Source organism: Scleropages formosus, chromosome 6, assembly GCF_900964775.1.
Source record: "Scleropages formosus chromosome 6, fSclFor1.1, whole genome shotgun sequence".
Lineage (NCBI taxonomy): Eukaryota > Metazoa > Chordata > Actinopteri > Osteoglossiformes > Osteoglossidae > Scleropages > Scleropages formosus.
The window spans coordinates 1,902,036-1,918,849 of NC_041811.1; the positions used below are offsets into that span (position 1 = coordinate 1,902,036).

The 16,814-nt window shown below is 44.4% G+C and overlaps 1 protein-coding gene across 1 annotated transcript; it reads right to left on the reverse strand.

The window, feature by feature from the left end:
- Positions 1–1,746: 1,746 nt before the first annotated feature.
- Positions 1,747–16,434, reverse strand: LOC108930654 (NLR family CARD domain-containing protein 3-like). The gene is given in 6 exon segments (XM_018746018.2): positions 1,747–2,276; positions 3,276–3,322; positions 3,558–3,734; positions 3,839–3,934; positions 8,801–10,306; positions 16,355–16,434. Coding segments are annotated over 6 exon segments (2,436 nt in total).
- Positions 16,435–16,814: the final 380 nt, after the last annotated feature.

The window sequence follows — 16,814 nt, forward strand, 5'->3', positions numbered from 1 at the left end:
GGTCCTTTGTCAGGTCATGCCTGTCTCCTATAGGCTGCAGTTGCCCCCAGACTTGCAAATCCACCCCACTGTCCACGTTTCCTTGCTCAAACCGTGCAGGTCCTCTGTTCTCCAGGCACCTGGTGATGTCACATCGAGGCCGCCAGTCAAGTCAGTGGCAGTCGATGAGGACCCATTCTATGCGTGCGATGGCGAGGGGGCCTGTGGTACTTGGTTGACTGGAACGCTTATGTCCCAGAGGAGCTGCGTTGGGTGCCCGCGTCTGATGTTCTGGACCCTGTTCTTGTTGCTGATTTCCTCAGGTCCCATCCAGACCGGCCCAGGCCCCACCCCAGGGGCCATCCTCCTTCATGCCATAGGGCGGCAGGTGCCGCCTGTAGGGAGGGGAGTACTGTCACTGGCACCCTTGGCACGCCCAATGATTGCACGCCTAGCAAGCACATGCTTGACGACCACCACGACCTTCCGGTGACAACCCCGGAGACGCAGTATAAAAGCACCCACTCCAATGCACCTGGTCGTGGAAGCTAAAACTGAGAGAGGTTCTCCTCACCCATATTCCAAGGCTTCCTGCTCTGCTCTGCTCTGCTCTGCTCTGCTCTGATCTGATCTGTGGGTGCAACCCTGGTGTGATACAAATAAAGTGACTTAAGCATCAGCATTTGAGTCTGTTCTCCTGGTCTCCTACACTCAACATGACACAAGGCATAAACATTCAGAAGTGTAAAATGCTGTCCAGAAAGCGAGCCAGAACTTCAGATAAACCTGAAGAAAAATAAACTTGACAAACATATTATTTTTTCAGTTTCAAATGCTCTGTTGGGCAAAGATGGATTTCTTGCAGTAAAGCAATTGCTAACTTCACTTTTCTGAAGAATTTTAAAGCTTTATTTCTCTTAATAGCAGGACCCATGCCCCTGACACTCCAGGTAATGACTTTATGTGGACAACTCATGCAATTGTTTCATAAAGTAACAGCGTAGGCCCCATAACACCGTTGACTGTATAAATTAAAATAACACAAACCAAAAGGTGTGACCCACTGCAATATACACACACACACCATCTGAACCGCTTGTCCTATTCAGGGTTGCAGGGAACTGGAGCCTAACCTGGCAACATAGGACATAGGGGGAGGAGACACACCCAGGACAGGATGCCAGTCCATCACAAGGCACCCCAAGCAGGGCTTGAACCCCAGACGCAGCAGAGAACAAGACCCGGTCCAACCCCCTGCGCCACTGCACCACCGCACCCCCTTCCACTGCAATAGTAAGCAGGAAAAAAAAATGAAAGCAAACGAAGAAATTCAAACCCCTGAGAGCAACATCCACACACACACAGGCCTGTCTTCGGAGAGAAAAAGATTATGGGCTCAAGATCTCTCTGTGGTACTACTTTTGTGTGACCCTATATCTGGGACTAAATAGTAAGAAAACAAATCTTTAAATCTTTAAAAATTGTGAAATACAGTTCAGTCTGAAACTGTCAAGAAGTCTGCCAAAAAACAAATGTTCAATCTGACAGTGAAAAAGCGTAAAGACTTCCAAAGAAGGCAGCAAGAACCAAAGAAATGGAACATGGAAGCTTGGAGTATAGAAGCTCCACCAGAACATGGAAATCAGAGGATGAAATCAAACTCAGAAGCCTGAATGAACCGTTTATAGAATGACATTTTATAATTAGAACATTAGTTACACATTCAGCACAGTTACTACACAATGTTGTGTATGTGTGTTTGCTTTCCTAATCCAGCTCACACAAGGACACTGAGGAGTCCCGCTGAACCCAAAATGCAGGATAGAGGGGCTCAGTGAATATAGTGGTGAACCTGTACAGGAGGGTCAATTCACCAGAGGAGACGCTGTAGAAGGACAGAGTACCGGACACACAGTCCACATACAGTCCTACTCTGGGGGAGGGGGGTACAGGTATGGCAGTGCATTTCTTATTGTGCCACACAAAGTATCTCCTATCAGAGCAGCAGAGAACCCAGGACTTGTCATTAAATCCAAGCCGACATTCATCACTGTTTCCTTTCTTCTTGATTCCTTTACAAGTCACTCCTATTTTAGCACCATTTCCAGTCCACTGAACCTCCCAGTAACAGCGACCAGACACACTCTCTACACACAGAACTTGGGGTAAAGAGTCAAATCTGTTTGGATGATCAGGATGTTTCTGTTCCTTTTGCCTCCAAGTCACCTTCCTGTTGTCCTCAGACAGATACAGGCTTCTGTGTGCTGTGTTGTGGGCCAGTGTGAGCTGACAGAAGTCTGCAGATGGAAAAGGGTAAAGAAACATTTAAAATTGTGTTAAAAATCCCCACACTGTATATTGGTTTTACCTAATCCCTGTTTAAATGTGCAATAGATATCAATGCAATAGTATACATCCATCCAATTACAATAACCACTTATCCTGAGCAGGGCTGCAGTGATCCAGAACCTTTCTTGGAAGCATTGGGGACAAGGCTGGGGGGGAGTTAAAACCTGGACAGAACACCACTTCATCGTTGGTGGCCACCCACACTCGCACATACACAGTCACTCCCCCATTCAGAGACTAATGGCAATTTAGCATCACCAACTCCCCTGAACTGCATGTCTTTGAACTGTGAGAGGAAACCAGAGCACCCAGAGGAAACAGACATGTGGAGAACATGAAACGAGAACATGAAAACTCAGCAGGAATCAAACCCACCTCCCAGACAGTGTGACATGGCAGCATTACTCACTACGCAACCATGCTGCTCAATGATTATCTACTTTGTATTCCACATGATTTTCTACTGAAGTTTGCTTTCTGTAAAGTTACTGATACTTTCAAAATTCAGTGTATTAAAGTGTTTCATTTGTCCACTGAGTGAAAATGCAGCCTACTTACTGCCAAGTGACAACATGACCTTCTGTGCTGTACAGATATGTTGTCTATTCACTCTTTGGTAATTATTTTTTCCTGAACAAATAATCTCTTCAACATGTTACCACAACACGTGGTTGTGATTTAATGGTCCAAACCATGTTTTTCAACTGGTAGTTGTAAGAGTTACTCTTAATAGGGAAAAAATAACCCCTTGAAATTGTATGGCAGAAATGTAAATTGATAAAAATAAGATCTATACATCTTTTATACATCATTTATGAAAGTTACCTTAAACACCTTCACATCTATTTCAAAAAAAAAAAACAACATTCTCAGTTAATATCTATGAGCCACCATAATTATTCACCCAATTCTGTAATTTAAAATGCATTTAGTACAAGCACACTTACATTTCCTTGGTCCTGGTCTAATCCTGCACTGTCCACCATGGTCCACACTGTAGGAGAAGCAGAAGGACACACAGTGACTGAGAGACACACACAACCTGACTATGAAGTGTGTGTGGAAACTCAGAGCCCTGTGACAGTGGGAGAGCAACTGACACTATGAGCACTATACTTTTCTCACACTGACACATGGACTCATTCATTTGGTAGAACTACTTTTACACACATGTATAAAGGGTTAGTAGTAACAACACACACACACACACACATGCACAGACTACTTACTGCAGTGTCTCCAGTTTACAGTGTGGATTCTTCAGTAGATTAGAGAGCAGCTTCATTCCTGAGTCTCCTGGGTGGTTGTAGCTCAGATCTAGTTCTCTCAGGTGTGAACAGGGCTTCAAATGCAGAGCTGAAGCCAGAGAAGCACAGCCTCCTTCTTTGACACAACAGCCAGATAGTCTGTAGAGAAATACACACACACACACATACACTCAACATTGTATTCTCACTGACACACACACATTACTGATCATGTACAGTGTTTATTCCCCAGTAGTACTGACCTCAGTATCTCCAGTTTACAATGTTTGTTCCCCAGTCCAGCAGAGATTATCTTCACTCCTGAATCCTGCAGGTCATTGTCACTCAGGTCCAACTCTCTCAGGTGTGAAGAGTTTGAGGTGAAAACTGATACCAGAGTTTCACAACATCTCTCTGTCAGTCCGCACTGGTTCAGCCTTAAAATTATCAAATTTGGACAGATGCTTATAAATAAAACATACCACTAAAGTGGTGCAAGACTTGAAGTTTTCACATGTAAAACGTTAATTTACATGAACCAGCCTACAGTTGTGCTTGAAAGTCTATGACCTAAAATATGATCAGATTTTCACACACACACACACACACACACGGTTTCAGAACTGCTTGTCCCATACGGGGTCACAGGGAACCAGAGCCTATCCAGTAACACAGGGCGTAAGGCTGGAGGGAGAGGGGACACACCCAGGACGGGACGCCAGTCTGTCACAAGGCACCCCAAGCGGGACTCGAACCGCAGACCTACTGAAGAGCAGGACCCAGTCCAACCCACTGCGCCACCGCACCTCCCCCTCAGATTTTCACCCAAGTCCTAAAACTAAATAAAGTAGACAAAAACATTACTTACACACACACACACACACACACACACACACACAGTCTGAACTGCTTGTCCCATATGGGGTTGTGGGGAGCCAGAGTCTAACCTGGCAACTCAGGGCATAAGGCTGGAGGGGGAGGGGACACACCCAGGACGGGACGCCAGGCCATCACAAGGCACCCCAAGCAGGACTCAAACCCCAGACCCACTGGACAGCAGGACCCGGTCCAACCCACTGCACCACTGCGCCCCCCCTCCAAAAAAAAAACATTATACTTGTTAATTTATTTATTGAGGAAAAGTGATCCAATGTTACATATCTGTGTGTGGCAAATCTATGTGAATCTCTCAGATTATCAGTTTATTTGAAGGGAAAATTAAAGTCAGGTGTTTCAGTCAATGGGATGACAATCAGATGTGGGTGGGGGTGGCCCTACATTGTTTCAAGAACAGAAATGTAGGGCTTCACTATCAAAGTCTGATCTTCATAACACAGGTTTTTGGAAGTATCTTATGGCTTGAACAAAGGAGATTTATGAGGGCCTCAGAAAAACAGTTGTTGATGCTCACCATGCTAGAAAGGTTACAAAACCATTTCTAAAGAATTTGGACTCTACCAGTCTACTGTTAGTGACATCCTGTACAAATTGAAGAAATTCAACTCCATTGTTACCCTCCCCAGGAAGCATGTAAAAGCATCTTTTCCATAGGCTAATGTCAGTGTTCATGAGTCCACCATCAGAAGAACACTGATCAACAGTGGTGTGCATGGCAGGGCTGCGAGGAGAAAGCCGTTGCTCTCCAAAAAGAACATTGCTGCCCGCCTACAGTTTGCTAAATACCACATGGGTAAGCCAGAAATCTATTGGGATAATGTTTTGTGGACAGATGAGACGAAAATTGCACTTTCTGGCTCAAATGAGAAGTTTTTTATTTTTTTTTGGCAAAGGGCCAACAGCACATTTCAGCATAAGAGCTTCATCCCATCTATGAAACATGGTGGTGGCACTGTCCTGGTTTGTGCCTGCTTTGCTGCCTCTGGATCAGAATGGCTTGCCATTGTTGATGGAACTATGAATTCTGAGTTGTAGCAGCAAATACCAGGAAGTGGGTCATGGAGCAAGACAACAATCCTAAACACTAAAGTTGTTCTACCAAAGAATGGTTAAAGCTGAAGAAAGTACATGTTTTGGAATGGCTGAGTCAAAGTCCTGACCTTAATCCTATAGAAATGTTGGTGAAGGACCTGAAGCAGGCAGCTCATGCAAAGAAGCCCACCAGCATCCCTGAGTTGAAGCTGTTTTGTAAGGAGGAATGGGCTGAAATTCCTCCAAGCTGATGTGCAGACTGATCAACAGTTACTGGAAACATTTAGTTGCAAAGGTCAGCTAATTGCTGCACAAGGGAGTCAGGTCAGTTATTGAAAGCAAAAGTTCACATACCTTTGCCACACATGGGTATGTAACATTGGATCATTTTCTCTGAAATAAATGAACAAGTATGATGTTTCTGTCTCATTTGTTTAATAGGGATCTTGTTATATAGTTTTACAACTTACATGAAAATCTGGTCACGTTTTAGGTCGTATTAATACAGAAATACAGAAAGTTCGAAAGGGTTCACAAGCTTTCAAGCACCACTGTCAGCATTTTTTACTGTCATATTTTCCTAAATATGGAGTGCCACAGCAGCTGCAAAAACTGTATGACTAGGAATTGGAACTATACTGTGTTGCAATTACATGACTGATGCAGTGTCCAGGTACATCACAAGATGCATGTGATAAATGTACGAGCTGGGATGTTTGACAAAAATATACTGGTTGACAACCTAGAAGAAACTGGTGGCAGCTGGAGAGATGTTGGACAGAGCATAAAGAGGGCAGTCTGGACAGGTTGAGTCGGAAGCCTGGCTTTCAGCCTTCTGTGAGGAAAGTAACCCATACACACACACGCAGTTACGGAAGCCACTTGTCCCAAGCGAGGTCGCGGCTAGTCAGAGCCAAACCCAGCAACACAGGGTGTAAGGCCGGAGGGGGAGGGGACACACCCAGGACTGAAGGAAAGTAACCACTCTACGTAAATAGGGAACAGAGTATTGTAACAGCAGTTCAATGAATGGGGATGAAAGAGCTGCTCTGGTGGAGTAAAGATGTATTTTTTAAAAAAGACAGACTGTCACTGTTGCAGGATTTCTAGCAGAGATGGCTGCTGGGGCAGCAGTGAGCAGCTGCTCTGCTGTAAGGAAGAAATTGACAACTACCTTTAAACAGTATGCAGCGGTTCTACAAAACACCAGGAGCTATGTGTCATGTTTTCCTCCTGGAAGACAGACGCCAGGTCCAAGTGCGGAGCTCAGGGTGCTTTATTAAGGGAGATCCAAACTCGTCGTCCAAAAAACCAGGCAAAGGGTCACAGATGTGCGAACATAGGCAAAAGACAGGCTGGAGGTCGAAGGGATACCGGGAGGACTCAAAGACACGGGAGAAGGGTTCGGGAAGAAGGACAAGGAAAGGGAAACCGAGGTAAATGGGAGACAAGATGCAGGCACACGAGCGAGAAGCAAGGCTGAACGGAGGTTCTACACCTTGCTGCGCTCTTAACTCCCCTTTTATGCGGGTGTCTCGTGATCTGCCGCAAGTGTTCCCTGTTGAGTGAAAGTGGAGGGAGGGACACTGTGGGAATGTAACGTTTAGACAGATCCACAGAGTCTGGTAACAACCTTGGACAAGAGGGAACCGAGTTGAATGGAGGCACAGGACAAAAAGTTGCTGATCTCCATCTCACTTCTTCCACAACTGCTGCTGCCTTGTTCCCACACACGGTACCCAACACTGCTGTCTAAACTTTCTACACACGTTGTCCTGCTGGAGCTTACAGCAGCATGAGAAAAACGCATGGAGAATGCCAATGAGCAAAAAAAGAAGTATGAGAAACTGATGGAACAGTGCAGCTGAAATGGATGGAGGCCAAAGTCTGTGCCTATTGAAGTAGGTTGTTGAGGCTTTGGTGGAAGGTTGTTGTTACTGATACTGTGGAGAAGGCATCTAGATAGCTGTGGATCAGAAAATGTGAGCAGTGGGTTTAAGGTTGTGCTACCTAGTCACAGGCTAGGGTCTGATAAACCATGGTTTGGTGACCTGGACAGCGGTGCTTGATGACCCTGCATGATTCTAGATTGCATGTCACTTATCACATGTCAAGATGCATCACAAGATGTGTGTAGTAAATTTAAATGGTAATCAAGAAATTGTAAATACAAGCTTGTTTATTGTCAGATTCTATGAATTCACTTTCTTTCAACAGCATGTAAAGCAACTGACTGTGCTAAAAATGTATGACATTTTATTATCATAATATTTCTCTTTGACACTGCAGTGACCTTAGGCACAACAAGACTGTGAAGAGGCAATGGCTTTTTCACGCCGATGATTGCACATTTCCTTGTCTTCCACACTGTCAGTTTTTCTCTTTCAGGCTCCATTCATAAACTATTCACACACACACACACACACACACACACACACACACACACACACACACACACACACACACACACACACACACATTTTCAGAACCGCTTGTCCCATACGGGGTCGCAGGGGAACCGGAGCCTACCCGGTAACACAGGGCGTAAGGCCGGAGGGGGAGGGGACACACCCAGGACGGAACGCCAGTCCGTCGCAAGGCACCCCAAGCGGGACTTGAACCCCAGACCCACCGGAAAGCAGGCCCGTGGTCCAACCCACTGCGCCACCGCATCCCCTCATAAACTATTCAAACTAACAAAAATATGTGAACAAATTTAATGTCAAAAAGCTGCAAAAGCAAAGGAAACTGGAAAGGGTTAAACACACACACACACACACACACACACACACACACACACACACACACACACACAAACACACACACACACACACAGTCTGAAACTCTGAAACCGCTTATCCTGAGAGGGGTCACAGCGAGCCGGAGCCTAACCCAGCAATACAGGGAGCAAGGCCGGAGGAGGAGGGGACACTAGTGCATCACAATGCACTCCAAGCAGGACACGAACCCCAGACTCACTTAAGAGCAGGACCCAGCCAAACCCGCTCTGGCACTGCACCACCGCACCCCTGCTGGGTTAAATACTTTTTCATTTAATTGTAATTGACAAAAATGCTACAATACTGAGCAATACAAAGATTGCTTCATGAAAAAAGAGTATATATTTTCACATGCCACTGTACACATTTTTCATTGCATGAGACCCTGTTATCTGAGGAACTGACCCAGATTTTTTTGTATGTTTTCTTCCCACAAGAATAGCGGCAACCTGTAAAGCTAAAATTTATATATCAAATCTGCAATAAATGAATTAAACATTGGACATGAGTACTTACAGAGCTGTTCTGGAGACCTTGACCACTGGCAGCAGCCTCAGAAGACCTTCCTCTGATCTGATTTATTTCTTCAGGTCAAACACATCCAGTTCCTTGTCTGTCATCAGTAACACAAAGGCCAGAGCTGACCACTGTGCAGGTGAGAGGTCTTTTGCTGAAAGCTCTCCTGAGCTCAGATAACCTTGGACTTCCTCCACTAAAGAATTGTCATTGAGCTCATTAAGACAGTGGAACAGATTGATGGTTCTCTCTGGAGACAGATTCTCCCTGATCTTCTCCTTGATGTACTGGACTATTATTTCAGTATCAAATGATCTGTTTCTGCTCTCTGGCAGTAGCCCTTGTAACAGACTCTGATTGGAATCCATTGAAAGGCCAAGAAGAAAGCGGAGGTAGAGGTCCAAGTGTCCATTCTTGCTCTGTAAGGCCTTATCCACTGAACTGTTCAGAAAGTCAGACCAGGTCTTATTGGGAAATAGTATTGATTTGTTAATAGTGGCTTTTTCATATAAAAGTGAGTATAAAGCAGCAAGATATTCCTGAATGCTCAGATATATAAAGCAGTAAACCTTCCTTTGATGCAGTCCATAGTCCTCTTTGAAGATTTCTGTACATACTCCAGAGTACACCGAAGCTTCATTGACATTAATGTTACAGCGTCTCAGATCTTGCTCATAATATAGGAGATTGCCTGTATGGAGGTTTGTAAAAGCCAGTTTCCCCAGTTTACGAAGGAATTGTCTTTCTGATTTTAAAATCTTATCAAGCTCAGTTTCTTGATTTTTCTGATACTTTTCATTCTTTAGACTTGACTGAAGGATTAGGAAGTGTGTGTACATCTGTGTCAGAGTCTTGGGGATTTCTCCACGACCTTCATTATCAAACTGCTTCTCAAGAACAGTGGCTGAAATCCAACAGAATACAGGAATATGACACATGATGTGGAGACTCCTTGTTGACTCCACATGTGTAAAGATTCTGTTGACCAGATCCTGATCACTGAATCTCTTCCTGAAGTATTCCTCCTTCTGAGGATCATTGAACCCTCGTATCTCTGTCACCTGGTGGACACACTCAGGAGGGATCTGACCTGCTGCTGCTGGCCTGGAGGTTATCCAGATGAGAGCAGAGGGAAGCAGATTCCCCTTAATGAGGTTGGTCAACAGCACATCCAAAGATGTTGACTTTGTTGCGTCAAACCAGCTCTCACTGTTCTGGAAATCTAGAAGAAGTCGACTCTCATCCAGACCATCAAAGATGAACAAGATTTTGCACCTTTCAAGCTCAGCTGATCCAAACTCTTTCATTTCTGGAACAAAGTGGTGAAGGAGTTCTATCAGACTGTAGTTTTTACCCTTCATCAGATTTAGGTCCCAGAAAGTAAAAGCAAATATGAAATCAGTATCTCCATTTGCTTTTCCTTCTGCCCAGTCAAGAATAAATTTGTGCACAGACACAGTTTTTCCAATACCTGCAACCCCCTTTGTCAGCACAGCAGGGAAGGAACTGTGAACAGGTTAAGAAAGCAGAGATGAAAATTGTGTTCTAGTCAAAGTCCCAGAAGGGCTCAACTGTTGTTACATTTACAGTAGTAGTCGTAATGGTTATGTACCTTGAAAATAGTAGATAAATCTGCCTGGTGGTGTACTGACTCTGGTCTTTCCAGTTGATCTCTGCTAAATAAACGTTAGTGTAAATACAGGCAAATATGGACAAAAGAATTATAGAAAAAAATATAAAAAGTAGTAATAAATAGAAAAGACACAAGGGCTGTGTAGTATATGATAATTGTCTTCTTCTGTAGGAAACTGTTGTTGGAAACTAGGTGTTTGATGCATTGAGCAGTCACTCTTCATGGACATACAGCTAGGTACAGGTGTGTCTGTTCTCTCCTGCTGGATTCTGTGGTCACAAATAAGAAACTTCTAGTAGACTTTCCAGTAAGTCTTTCTGTCACTGTAACCTCCTAGTTAAGCTTATCTGAATACTGCATAGAGGGGCATGGTGGTGCAGCGGTACAGCGGTGCAACGGGTTTTGCTGGGTCCTGCTCTCTGGCAGGTCTGGAGTTCAAGTCTTGCTTGGGGTACCCTGTGACAGACTGGTGTCTTGTTCTGGGAGTGTCCCCTCCCCCTCCAAGCTTGTGCCCTGTGTTGCTGGGTTAGGCTCCGGTTCGCTGTGACCCCGCTTTGGGAAAGTAGTTTCAGACAGTGTGTGTTTGGGTGTAGATATTATATGTCACATGAACATGGAGACAGCACAGACATATCTTAATTTCCAAGAATTTCTACCTTCCATTGAACTGTCCCTGCTGGAATTTCAGTGGGTGTTCCATTGACCAGTCACTCTTCATGGACACACAGCTGGGTACAGGTGAGGCTGTTCTCTCCTGCTGGACTCTGTGGTCACAAATAGGAACCTCTAATAGACATTCCAGTCAACATCTGTCTGTCACTTAGATCTTTCAGTGAACCTTGTCTCATTGCTGCACACAGTGGACACAGATATTCCATATTTCATTTTACCATGAAGACTTGCAGTGCTGCACTCAGACTCGCTCTACTCTCTGAACAACATCTAAATTTAATAATATACATACATACACACGCGTGCGCGCACACACACACACACACACACACACACGCTTTCTGAACCGCTTGTCCCATACGGGGTCGCGGGGAACCGGAGCCTAACCCGGCAACTCAGGGCGTAAGGCTGGAGGGGGAGGGGACACACCCAGGACGGGACGCCAGTCCGTCGCAAGGCACCCCAACTGGGACTCGAACCCTAGACCCACCGGAGAGCAGGACCCGGTCCAACCCACTGCACCACCGCACCCTCTATAATAATATATAATAAATTTAATATAATAATTGAATATAATAAATACACACACACACACACACATTTTCAGAACTGCTTGTCCCATACGGGGTCGCGGGGAACCGGAGCCTAACCCGGCAACTCAGGGCGTAAGGCCGGAGGGGGAAGGGGACACACCCAGGACAGGACGCCAGTCTGCCGCAAGGCACCCCAAGCAGGACTTGAACCCCAGACCCACCGAAGAGCAGGACTGCGGTCCAACCCACTGCGCCACCGCACCCCCTCAATATAATAAATATTCAGTTATTTATTGGATACAAAGGTTTAAGGCAGGACTGAGTTCATCTCAAAATATGTGTAGAAGCACAAACATACACAGCTCCCCTCTGTTCAGACTCATTTTTGAAGAAGTTTCCATCTCCTTACACTCCCCAGAGTGACTAATTTCTGAGACAGCACCTCCACCTCAGAACTCTAGTCTGGGACACACCAGGTAAGGGTCTCTGTAGACATCAGGTGTAGACATACAAAAAACAACCTGATTAATGCACTTGTTAATGTCAGATAATCCATCCGTTTTCATTCACTGCTTGTCCTGGTTGGGGTCATAGCAGTCTGGAGACTATCCCAGTAACAATAGGCTGAGGGCTACAGCTGGGACACCCTGAACAGGATGCTAGTCCATCGCAGGGTAGCCACACACACGCGCACACACACACACACACACACACACACACACACTCAGTCACCCAGTCACCCAGTCACACACTATAAGCGATCTGGAGTCAGCAGTTCACCTGAACTGTATGCCTTTGGTCTGTGAGAGGAAACCAGAGCACTCCGAGGAAACCCTCACATACACAGGGAGAACATGCAAACTTCATACAGACTGAACTGGGTAAACAGAACAGTAAATGATGTGCATTTAAAAGTCAAACAGGTCAATAACTCATTCACATATTACAATAAAATAATTGAAGAGCATCCACACGCCCACACACACACACACCTTGTCTGAAACCGCTTGTCCTGAGCAGGGTCGCAGCAAGCCGGCACCTAACCTGGCAGCACAGGGTGCAAGGCCAGAGCGGGAGGGGACACACCTTGAACGGGACGCCAGTCTGTCACAAGCCACCCCAAGCAGGGCTCGAACCTCAAACCCAAAAAAGAGCAGGCACAGGCCAAACCCACTGTGGCACCGCACCCCCCACCATCTACACACTTTCAATCAATTAGACTATAGTGGGAGGTTTAGACCATTGGCACCATTTTCAGATTTTCTTCTTGTTTCTTGCTGCCAATACAGATATATTCAGTCCTGTATTTTTCATTCCAGGTCATGGCTTAAAGAGCTAAAATTAATAAATTTGAACTACTGAAACAATATTCCTTTATTAACAAGCAAGATAAACAAAAATATTTTCTGATACTTTCATTATTACAGGTAGGACTATGATAACATCTGTGTATCACACCTGGTGTGGCAGCTGCCCCATACAGGACAAGAAAGTCCTACAGAGGGTGATCAAAACAGTTCAGGAAATCATCGGCACACAGCTACCAGCAGTCCAGGACACCTATACCACACACTGCCTCAGAAAGATGATGCGCATCATGAAGGATCATAGTTACCCTGCACGGGCACTTTTCTCTTTTTTGCCATCTGGAAAGCGGCTCAGGTCTATTCGAACCCGCACTGCTAGGTACTGGAACAGCTTTTACCCTACTGTTGTAAGAGTATACAACACTCACCAATGTGCCACCTTTTGTAACTAGAGTTGGACTGTTCCTTCCAAGCACATTGGTAAATTACACTGTCACTTAAACATTCGTATTCTCATTCTCACATTCTGATTTCTCGGGCTGTCTACTGTTATTTATTGTTATTATTGTTACTGTTAATCATTGTCAATGTTATTCACATTACTCACTGTCATTGTCATTGTTTTGTTTTGTGCAGTATTTCTGTTGTTTTTGTCCATAGTCTGTGGAGAAGCATTCAAGAAGAATTTCATACTTGTACATGGTACTTGTACCTATGACACTAAACTTGAAACTTGAAACTTGAAACCTGAAAAGAACACTGAGACCTAATAATGTTTATAATAAATAATATTCTGCTACAAGCTATTTGCTACAAGCCTAAGTGGCATTTTAAAGGGTAATTCACTCAACTTTGTAAAAAGTGCAAATTTGTACTTTTGCTGCAATCAAGATAAAACATTTTGACACCTCCCATAATTTAAAACCTTGACCAAATTACATACAAAACAATAAGAAAAAAGTCTCGTTCAGTAGGATTTTCTTCAATTATACATTCTTGTATTTGTATACATTCCATTTATTGGCTTATTCTATATCTGGAAATTAATGAAGACCTAAAAACACACATGAAGATAAAATCTCCAGGATGAGGATTAAATGCCAATTTGTTAATATGCTTCCTATTAAAATTCAACTACGAAGATTTTACAAAATACATTCAAGTGATTAATTAAACAAGGACATATATCAGCTATGGGCAGCTAAAATCAAAAATCTTTGCCCTCCGTATATACTAGTAACATTAACATTAAAAGAGAAAGTCAATTTTAACATATTGTAAGCACCAAAATTACAACTGAGGAACAACCATTTTAGATATATCACATGAAAAAACCCCATGTGATACAACACTGCATACATACCTCAGGAACTACTCACAAAACTACTAAATAAATATCTCCAAAATATGCTGCTATTTACTTTGCTGGAAAACAGTTGTCTGACCTTTAAAATGACCTCCCGGAACTGCTGATATGCTGTGTTTTTCTAGTAAATTATTTACAGCAGAAAGTTAACAGAAATGAATCCTATAGGCTCAAACCCATAAACCTGAAAGTGAAACTGGTGATTTTTTCCATGGAACTGAAACATGGAGAATTTGGTCTAACACAACTAAGAAGTATCTTTTTATGTTAACTATACATAAGTTGTATTCATCCCATTTTAAAAGAGCTTAAATTATCTGAGATGTAGAAAGTGACTCTAATATAAACTCTGTAGGGCTAGCTGGTAGCGTAGTGGCTATAGTTGCTGCCTTTGGATCCAAAGGTTGCAGGTTTGAATTACACTTCTGACTGCAGCACCTTTGAGAAAGGTATTTACTGTAAACTGTTCCTATAGTGCACATGGGTAAGACCCAAAAGTGGGGTTTTCTTTTACAATACTGAAGGAGCAAAGCAATACTTACAGTCAGGGACAGGTGTTGGGCCAGAACTAAGGTGCAGACGTTGATCTGAGATCGTGGTTGAGACGAGGCGAGGGTCAAAGCTGCGGGGTCCGGGGATGAGGAGTAGGAAAGGGGAACAAGGAAGGGAGACGCAAGGTTAACTAGAAGGTTGATAATGGAGGATAGACAGCTGCCGCTATGAGATTCTGCACCCTGGGAGTGGTGGAGTGACACTCTTTATACCTTGCCCTGCTGATTACAGCTAGGTGTTTGCATCTGGGGTGCGGTCGAGGTCGTGACAGTTCCTTTAAGATTACTCAGCTGTACAACTAGCTAAACAATTGTAAGTAGATAAGCATTGTAAACTGCTTAGGAGGAAAACATCAACTAAATCAAAACTGCAAATTTAGAAGGAGATTAAACTACATTTACACTGACATTTATTCATTTAGCAGACACTTTTCTCCAAAAGGACGTACATCTCATAGAAAATACAATTTCTGCATTACACTAGGAGAGACATAGTTGCAGACGTGTGATTCTTAACTACAGTTAGTTTCTTTCCACCATACTACCAACTACCACAATTTAACAACTTAAAACATTAGAAACAATAAGAACATGCAAATAAAATAATGAAATATCCATCCATTGTCAGAAGCTTCTTGTCCCGAATGGGGTCACAGCGAGCCAGAGCCTAACCCGGTAACACAGAGCGCAAGGCCAAAGAGGGAGGGGACACACCCAGGATGGGATGCCAGTCTGTCACAAGGCACCCCAAGCAGGGCTCGAACCTCAGACCCACCACATGGTGGGCACAAGCTGAGCCTGCCGTGCCACCCCGCCCCTACAATAAAATATTCAATTTTCAAATTACACAGTAGTTTCATCAACCTCAGATCCCTGGTCTAACTCCCCCAGCACTGTCTGAGGAAATCTCAACCTGGGGAGAAGGGTGTGATGGTTCCTTCAACTATCCTACTACCCCGTGACCACCTAGGATGGTGGATGAGGATTAAGATGCTTCTTAGCCTTCTGGTGTTGTGTCTGTACATCCATCACCGTCTTTGTGCACTTTTTTCTTCTTCTGATCACACTATGGTCTTTATTCTTGCCAGGGACAACAGTAACCGCTCCATCCGAGGACTCAACAGCTGTGCTAGCTAAAGCAGGTTTGTCCATGCCTGTCATGTCCCCTGCAGCCGGCACATTGGCGACACCTGCTGTTTCCTAATAGGAATGGCAATAAAGAGAGACGCCGAGGAAGCCCAGATGCTGAACCTTGTTTTGCCTCCTTTGTTTCCTCTCGAGCCAAGCCACAGTGTAACTCTTCCGATATCGACCTTTGCCTGTACATTCCTGACCTCGTTCTTTGTCTAGCCCTCTGTACTACGTTTGCTGATCGCCTGACCCACGCCTGTCCCTCAACTTTGCTTTTGGATTCCGATTTGGCTTTAGTAAACGTCTGCTTACAAAACTCTGCACTTGAGTCCGTCCTCGCGAAGCGCAACCATGACAATGCCAGCCACTGCCACTCTCACTGCCTTCTTCCCTGGCCTCTGCTGACTGCATCAGCCTCTTGTTCTCCTCAGTCACCACCATCCTTGAAGTCCCGTCTAAAGTATGGGTGGACTTCTGCAGAGACAGCTGTAGGACAGATAGCTCTATTTATCCCCCACACCAAGCACAGCAGTGACAGCCCACACAGTTTCTAGCTTGATGGCCATTCTCCATGCATCACCTACATTTAATGCCCTTACAGTCTACAGTTGTGTGACCTTGGCCCTCACAAAAGTGACAGGATTGGAGCGGTTCACAATAAAAAGACATAGTCTGCAATGCCCTCAATGATGAAAAAAATGCTTGAGGGTGACATCTACCCCTGCAGTGTCAAGGTACAGGCAAACATCATTCTCCCTGCAACCTTCATCTGAAATTACAGGTTGTAGAGTGTTTCAAACCATTTTATGGAGCAGATGGTA